Source organism: Eptesicus fuscus, chromosome 21, assembly GCF_027574615.1.
Source record: "Eptesicus fuscus isolate TK198812 chromosome 21, DD_ASM_mEF_20220401, whole genome shotgun sequence".
NCBI lineage: Eukaryota > Metazoa > Chordata > Mammalia > Chiroptera > Vespertilionidae > Eptesicus > Eptesicus fuscus.
Window position 1 is genome coordinate 13262741 of NC_072493.1, and position 8488 is coordinate 13271228.

Below are 8488 nucleotides of genomic sequence, written 5' to 3' on the forward strand. Positions count from 1 at the left end.
TTGGAGGGCAGACCTTGGCATGGGAAGCTTCCCACGCCTCCCAGCCCTCGCCCCCAGAGTAGTCTCTAGCCTGTGAAGCCAGAGTCCCTGTGACTGGCCACCAGATCAGGCTCAGGAGGATCTGAGTGCAGGGAGCTCTCCAGGGAGGCTGCAAGACCATCCCCTTCCTTGGCATAGAGAGGTGTGGGGAAGGAAACCTTTGTGGCTGCTTTTAAGAGTGAATGCTGGGCCGAGACCGGTTTGGCTCAGTGGATAGAGCGTCGGCCTGCGGACTCAAGGGGTCCCAGGTTCGATTCCGGTCAAGGGCATGTACCTTGGTTGCGGGCACATCCCCAGTAGGGGGTGTGCAAGAGGCAGCTGATCGATGTTTCTCTATCATCGATGTTTCTCTATCATCGATGTTTCTAACTCTCTATCCCTCTCTCTTCCTCTCTGTAAAACAATAAAAATATACTTAAAAAATAAATAAATAAAATAGAAAAGAAAAAAAAAAAGAGTGAATGCTGGGGGGCCTGGGGCCTGGGCTGACCTGTCTTCTCCTCATGCCCAGCAGATTCAATTTGCCTGGGTAGCAAGTACTTGTCCCTCCCCACCCCCCACCCCAGCAGGCAGCTGCATGTCCACGTGTCTGGCCATGGCCATTGCTCTGCAGGGTTGATGTCCAAGGGGTCAATAATCATTTCTCAGCAGGAATCAGGCTGACAGTTTGGTTCCTACTGTGTGATGCCTGGGGGGTGGGAGGAGGAGGAAGTGTTCTGTAAGGTGGAGGCCAGGAAGGGCCCGGGCACTCAGGCCAGGCCATCTCCATGAACTCTCAGGAGTAACCTTCCCTCACTAGCCCATCGGCAGGTAGTTTTCTGGGACTGAGGAGAGATCTGGGGGAAAGGCAGACAGAATAGTAGAGAAAGACAGAGTCTCCCTCTTAGCCTGGCCTTCTGTGGGATGAGGGTGTGGGGGGCACTGCACCATGAAGCAGACAGTTTGCCAGAAATTGCTGTCACTCCTGGGTTGGGGACAAGGCAGCAGGCTATTGCTGCTTGGCTGGTTAACACTTGGAGTTTGTGGCTCTTACAGGGCTCTGACGTGGGGCTGCCATAGACAATCCGAGGACTGGGGCGGGAAGCACGAACTCTGAGTAGGAGGCCTGGGAACACCCCCCCCCCCCCCCCCCCCCCCCCCCGCGCCCCGGTCTCCCTGCTTGAGCTGAACAAGCCCCATGCTCTGTGCAGGCCTACCTGGAGTCCTTCTACAAGTTCTGCACCCTGCTGGGCGGGACCACGGCCGATGCCATGTGCCCCATCCTGGAGGTAAGCGCCCTCCCTCCCTCCTGCTGGTCCTCTGGGAAAGACAGGCCTAGGGGAAGCCCTGCCAACTGACTGGCTGCTGCCTTCCTCCCTCCTCTCTCCTCGCCTGTGCTCTGGCCCCACAGTTTGAAGCAGACCGCCGCGCCTTCATTATCACCATCAATTCCTTCGGCACGGAGCTGTCCAAGGAGGACCGTGCCAAGCTCTTTCCGCACTGTGGGCGGCTCTACCCCGAGGGCCTAGCGCAGCTAGCTCGGGCTGATGACTACGAGCAGGTTAAGAACGTGGCTGACTACTACCCGGTGAGTGCCCTGGCTGCAGGACCAAGGGGCGGGCATATTGACACTTGCATCCGCACCCCACATCCAACAGTGCCCTCATGCTCTCGCTTCCCACCACTCTCCTGGGCCAGGAGTACAAGCTGCTTTTTGAGGGTGCAGGCAGCAACCCTGGAGACAAGACCCTGGAGGATCGCTTCTTTGAGCATGAGGTGGGTGCCAGGCCTGCCCGTCACAGGGAGGGTTTGGTGGCTCAGGCCTGACTCTGGTCATGGCCATCTGCACACCATGCCTGCCTCTGTCCGCAGGTGAAACTGAACAAGCTGGCCTTCCTCAACCAGTTCCACTTTGGTGTCTTCTACGCCTTCGTGAAGCTCAAGGAGCAGGAGTGTCGCAACATTGTGTGGATTGCCGAATGCATCGCCCAGCGCCACCGCGCCAAGATTGACAACTACATCCCCATCTTCTAACGCCCTGGCCCAAGGCTCCCCAGGAGTGTGTGTGTCTGTGTGTGATGTGACCAAGGCCACGGCTCACCCGCCTGCCCTGGGGGTGTAGCACATTGTCCTAGCGGCTGCCCAGCTTCCCTGATCTTCTGAGACTGCTCTTGGGCCTGGGTACCTGCTCCCCTGACCGAGGATAGACCAAGTTCCCCTCCAGATCAAGCCCTGTTTACAACCACCCACATGGCTAAGAAGCATGTGGCCACTTTTGTGCCCTCCAGAATGAGAACCCCTAGTAGCAGCGTGAGCCTCCTCACCCCTCTGGGTCACTCCCAGAACCATGGCCCAGGGGAAACTGTGTGTGTGTCCTTGGGGCGTGGGGGAAGCAGCTGTGCTCCCTCTCCCTCAGCCCTGCTCCTCTGAACAATAAACTGCCCTCAGCCCTGTGTCCACTGTCTCCTTTGGGGCTCCCAGCTCCCCTTGGGTTCACCCTTCCTGAGCCCACCCCGCCTGCCTAAGCCTTCTGCCTCCCTCCGTCGCTGGCAGTGGCAGTCCCAGGCTGGCCCTCTATGGAGCAGCCCTATTCCTCAGGGTAGGGGCGCCATTGGGGGAGGGCTCCATCCTCTGTCGGAGGCCTGGGTCCTGGCCCTGGAGAGCCTCCAGGCTTCCCTATTGGCTTCATTGAGCTCCCCCATTCCTCAGGACAAGGTTATCACCCCCATTTCACTAGGAGGAAACTCAAACCTATGGGTAAATGATCTGTCAAGGTCAGTGAAGAGGGAAGGTGAGAACCAGGGTCTGTACCCAGAGCCTCGTCCCCCATGCTGAGCCCCAGAGGTTCCCCAGGCAGTTCCCAATGTCACACAGCCTACCATCCCTCCAAACACAGGGTCTCCCCCATTCTAGGAGAAATAGACATTTATTTAAAAATGGCAATCAGGCAAGTAGGGTGTGCAGCCTCCCTGTGTCTTGGGGGCTTGGGGTGGGTGGTCAGGGCCCTAATTCTTGAGCCAGTCAAGAAACAGTTGGGATTTACCCTTTGAATCGCAGCACTGAGGCAGTAGTGCTGAGAAATAACCTGAGGGGGTCCCCAACCTACCCTGTCACTTAGTTTGCAGAGGCACTGACTATGGGAACCTGTCAAAGGCTACAGCTACGTCTTGCACTGAACTCCCCATCCAGCTGGGTTCTCCAAGCTGCAGGGTGAGCCGTGTGCCCCCGTTTGGGCTCATGAAGCAGTAGAGAGGCCTTAGCCTCACCAGGCCTGACCTGGGGTATCAGCAGTGGGTGAGGCTAGGGTCCTTTAGGCCAGGCTCTAGGACAGACTCAGGTCACAATGCCCAGGGGAGGCCCCAGGGCTCATGGGACATCCTCTGCTGGAATAGCCGAGACCAGAGATGCACACTGCTCATTGGGCCACCGTGGGGGAAGGGCCTGGGTTTGGGTCTGGGACTTGGGCAGCATCCTGGGTGGGGGTAGAGCCAGGCTTGCCAGGCCGCAGTGCACTTGGCAGGCAGGGGCTGATGAAGAAGGCTTGCAGGAAGCGGCGCCGCAGGCCCTCGGGCAGGTAGTAGTGGATGAAGTACATGAGTCCCACGCCACGGCCCGGGTAATAGCGGCTTTGCGGCTGAGCTGCCAGCAGCGCATCGATGATGGCATCTACAACCGGGCTGAGGTCAGGCAGTGCCAGGCTCAGTGAATTCAGGAACTGCCCGTGCGCATGCTCGATGTAGTCCTCGCCATAGGCCTGCAGCAGCTCTTGGGGCAGGCTGCTCAGCAGCAGCCGTTTGCGCCGCTCCCAGTTGCTCACATTTTTCACTGACTCTGGAGAAAAAGTGATAAGCGAGGGGTCAGCTAGGGTAGCCAACTCATCAGCAACCCACTTCCTGCCAAAGCCACGCTCATTCCAACCAGTCCCTGCCCCCACAGTCACCCCTCTTCCAGCCCCAGACTGTGACCTCCCCTCCAACCCTGACCCTCACCTGTCTTGAAGCAGCCAGGCTGGATGACGCTGACCTTGACCCCCCAGGGCAGAAGTTCACAGTTGAATGTGTCCATGAGCAGCACCACAGCCGCTTTGGAAGTCCCATAGGCCCCCAAGCATGGATACGGCATGTCTCCTGGGGATGGATTGGGGGTGGGTAGCTCAGCCTGGGCTGGTGGCGCCCACATCCCTCCCCACGGAGGGGCTCCTTTTTTGCTGCAGCGTGGGAATGCACTCACCTGCCGGGCTGCCCAGGGTCACAATACGACCCCTGGAACGGCGCAAAAGTGGCAAGAGGCCCTTGGTGAGCTGCAGTGTGCCAAAGAAGTTCACCTCCATGCAGTTGCGGAACGTGGCCAGTGGAGACAGCTCCGCATCGGCCACTATAGCATTGAGGCCTGCATTGTTGACCAGGCCCCACAAGCCTGAGGGCATGGAGCAGGGAGGGAAATGATGGGTCAGCCCAGCAGCAAACCTACAATCCCTGCCCCTTCATATCCACCCTGCTGCACTTCTCGGGGAGCCGTGCCCACTGACCTGTGCTGGTGGTATGGGCCTTGGTGAACTCCAGTGCACGGCTAATGTCACCTGGCTTGGTCAGGTCCATCTGCAGCAGCCTTAGGTGAGGGGAACAGCAGGCACGCAGCTCTAGGGCGCCGGGGCTATCCAAGTCCAACACAGTGGCCAGCACCTTGAAGCCCATGGCATCTAGCTTCTTGGCCGCCTCCTTGCCAAAACCAGAGTCACAGCCTGGCCAGGGCAGGGCAGCCAGTGAACTCCCACTGTGGCCTAGTCCAGCCTGAGACAACCCCACTATCACCAGGAACCAGATGGGATCCAGGCCTGACACCCAACCTACCAGCAGTCAGCAGCCTTCCCTCCTCTCTTAGGCCCATCTCTGCAGGCTTTGCCCCCTGGCTGAGCACTTGAGCATCAACTCTTTCACAGCTGTCATCTCCCTGACTCCCCATAGCAACCCCATCAATCATGGCTTATGAGCCCCACTTTACAGATGAGGAAACTGAGACCTAGTATTGCTAAGTTGCTTCCCAAAGTCACTCAGCCAGCAAAGAGTAAGGTGGGGACTCTATTCCAGGTCAGCCCGAGACCCAGTCCCAGCCCTCGTGTCCTGCCTGCTTGATACCAAGTTTCTGCTCAAATGGTCAGTGTTACTGCACAGCCTACCTTTCTTTCTGGCTGCCCTTGCCCAGGCTTCTTCCTCCTACCTGGTCACTGAAGCAGCCCCCTCTTTAGTCCTGTCCCATCTTAATCCCTAAGCAGCCAGAAAGATCTTTGCAAAAATGACAATATAACTCTGCTGCAAAAACCTTCCCAAGGCTCCCACAGTGAGTGGGATGAAGCCCAAGCCCTCTGCTCCCATCTTCCAGGCTCTGCCCAACCTGCCTTCCCAACTTCAACACCCTCTACTGTTGTTCCAGGCAAGCGGGAGGCCCACCCCCATCTCACCCCTGACCCCCACCCTTGGAATTTCAATCAGTGGCAACAGTGAGGCATTCTCTGAGCTCCAGACCACTTGCCCCCAGGACAGGGACAATGATGGATGGAGAGAACAGACCTGCATTTTAATCCCTTCCCAAGCCCACCAAGTGTGACCTGAGGTCAGTTACCACTCTTGGAGACATAACTTCCTGTCTTTGGTATGTAGAGAGAAACCACCAGGCAGAGCCAGCGTGGCGGGTCCGATAAGCCCCTGCTTCCTTGATTGTTCCCATTCCCATCCAGGTTCCTCATTGGCCTTCCCCCGGAGCAGAAGCTGCAAAGCTGCTCTGCTTTCCTGTTTCAGGACAGCTCTGCACTCCCTGCCACGAGGCAGACAACACAGCTGGGCAAGGGGCTTTGAGCTGGGCTTTGTGTGGCTGGGGGCCTGCCAGCCAGTCCAGGCTGGGGCCAGGGGAGGAGGGGTCCTTCCTGGGCAAGTCTAGATGGGGCAGGGGAGTGAGCACGTGTGTGTCCATTTTGCCTAAGCAACACCCCCACCCCAGCCCCACCCCAGAGCAGACAGGTCCTTCACAAGAAAACTGGGCCTCCCAACAGTTTAATGACACCTTGCACCCTGTCTTACTCACCTGCACACACATTCCTGTACATACCTCCAACCTACCTGCAGTGAGCTGTGAGCAATACATTGGCTCACTCCCATGAGAGCCCTGCCACACATCTGTGCACTGATATGCACTCAAGGTACCCAGCCACTCAGCCCAAACCCTGACCACAGGGCTGAGCTTCTCAGTAGCCTTGGCCAGTGGTTCTCAGGGGCATTCTCAGGGAGGGGTAGGTGGCAGCTCTGGCAGGTAGGGCAGGACCTGGTCCCCTACTGATCTCACAGTAAGGAGATGAAGGACCTCTAGAGTTCTGGGGCATTGGGAAACTTGGAGGCTTATATCTGATGCTTAGATGGGAGGGATGGGCAGTCCTCTTCCCCTCGGCCATTGTGGGGCTTTGCAACCAGAGAGGGGGGATCCCAAGTCACAGAAGGCATCCCTCCTCACACCTGCCTCTCAGACTCAAGGCTAGAAGTAAGCAAAGCCTGAGGTGAGATCTCAGGAAAGACCCAGTACTTGCAGACAGCCTGGGTTCTGTTGAGACAGCTCAAAAATTAGAAGGCAGGAGGGGAGCTGGCCCGTCTCTGGGGCAGATCACAATCTAGTCCCTACTTCATACCAGGAGGGTCTGTCATCTTTCTTCCTCAAACAACTGAAAGTAGGATCCCCTAAGTCTTTACACTGCACCCTAAACTCAGGTCTCCCCCATTCAGCCTGAGTCCTGCTCTATCTCCACTCTCTTTGCTTGAAGCCCAAAGTCCTCGTGCCACCCTCACCCCATCTCAGCACAGTCTGGATTCTGAGGAAACAAGCTCACATCCCACCACATCCCAGCAGCCAACCTGATTATGGATTGTCCCCTATCCAGACCATGCTCATTCCTGCCTTAAGCCTTTGTTCCACACCCTTTGTCTCATACAAAACACCTCCTTACTCCACCTATCTCCACCCATCCTCTGAGGCCCAGCTCAAGGATGGCCTCCTCTGAGAAGTTCTCCAAACTCCATCTGATCATGCAGGGCCCCCTACTGGACTGGGGTCTCCGAGAAACTAGTCTGGTGGCTGCCCCCAGCCCAAGTCCAATGTAAAGGCAGAGCCCTGAGCACCTGTCCAAAGCCATGGGAGTGGGGGAGAGACTAGGCTGCCCTCCCCCCATACAATGGAGCCAGTGCCCCCTGGCCTTTCTCCCCCTCCTCACTTCCGGCTGGGCCTCAGCCCCCCTTTCCCTTCCCTCGATCTGGTGACAGATTTATTCCCTGCTCCAGACAAAGGGAGTTCAGCCAGGCGGCCAGAGGCACCTGAGCCCAACTCTCTAAGGCCTCGTGCCTGGGCACAAAGGACCAGGAGGAATTGGGGTTGGGGTGCAGATGAGACTCTCTCTCAGTAGTTTGAGGGTGGGCAGCTGGACCTGAGAGGCGCCTGAATGCCCAGCTGTTTCTCATGATGACCTCAAGCTTTTCTGGATTCCAAGGGCACCAGCCAATTCAGTGGTGAGGGTCCCAACGGCCCATCTAAGAGCCTTTCCCCCGGCCTCAGGGAAGAGATGAGGTATCCCACGTGGGGACGTTAGGCAGAGCTCAAGGAATGACCAGCCAGGTAAGCCCCTCAGAGATTGCTCTCTTGGGGAGGGGCAAAGCATAAACCCCAAACTCCAGGAGACTATCTTTCTCAGCCATCAGTTTCCCCAGCGCACCTGCCCACTCCCTGCCTCATTTTCGCTCCAACACACCCGCAGCTGCAGGTAGTTAACCAAGACTTAAGGAGGTGCTTTGCTTCCTACTTGGTTCGCTCCCTGCACCCGGGGGAAGGGGACTCTCCTACTCCTGCGCTGGGTGCCCTCCTTGCCTTGGCGTGCCCACGGGAGCCCTCTGGGTGTCCGGTCCCGCCCTAGAGCCTGGAATCCATCCCCACGCTCCGCGCCCCGCGCACTCACCGGTGATGAGCACCGCGCGAGTGGCCACAGGCAGGCGTGGCGGGCGCGCCAGGCAGGACAATGCGATCCAGCCGGCAGCGGCCAGCACGGCGAGTGCAGCCAGCGGGGGCAGCAGGCGCTGGCACAGCCAGTCGAGCGCGGCCAAGAGCGCCAGCGCCGCCAACAGCGGGCGGCCCAGACGCAGGTCTGCGCGCAGTAGCTGCAGCAGCGCACGGGCAGCTACGAGCAGCCAAGCACCGCCCGACGGCCAAGGCCAACGCTCCATGGCTGCCGGCTGGGCTGGGGCGGTGGCTGAGCTGGGGGTCGAGGGTAGGAACTCGGGGCTGGGGCTAGGGGTGCGGGGTGCAGCAGAAAACCGACCACGGACGGGAGGAATACTCGCTTTCTTGGTTCGCCCTCGGGCCGAGCATATAAAGAGCCCTGGGGGCGGGGAGAAGGCGGGGCGGGGGCGGGGCGGGGCCTCTCCATCGCTCCTGGCACCCC

At 58.6% G+C, this 8488-nt stretch overlaps 2 protein-coding genes across 2 annotated transcripts in view; one reads left to right on the forward strand and one right to left on the reverse strand.

Annotated features, from left to right (window-relative positions):
- ATP6V0D1 (ATPase H+ transporting V0 subunit d1) overlaps positions 1-2471 on the forward strand; it is a 39504-nt gene extending 37033 nt beyond the window's left edge. Inside the window, exons 5-8 of the mRNA XM_008139905.3 lie at positions 1230-1307; positions 1430-1606; positions 1717-1794; positions 1891-2471. Of these exons, the coding sequence (XP_008138127.1) occupies positions 1230-1307; positions 1430-1606; positions 1717-1794; positions 1891-2052 (495 nt within the window). The 3' untranslated portion in view covers positions 2053-2471. The remainder of the gene's footprint in view (positions 1-1229; positions 1308-1429; positions 1607-1716; positions 1795-1890) is intronic.
- A 473-nt stretch (positions 2472-2944) lies between these two features.
- On the reverse strand, positions 2945-8270 carry HSD11B2 (hydroxysteroid 11-beta dehydrogenase 2). Its single transcript, XM_008139904.3, is given in 6 exon segments — positions 2945-3579; positions 3581-3849; positions 4008-4145; positions 4249-4434; positions 4547-4759; positions 8006-8270. Coding segments are annotated over 6 exon segments (1266 nt in total). The 3' UTR covers positions 2945-3384.
- Positions 8271-8488: the final 218 nt, after the last annotated feature.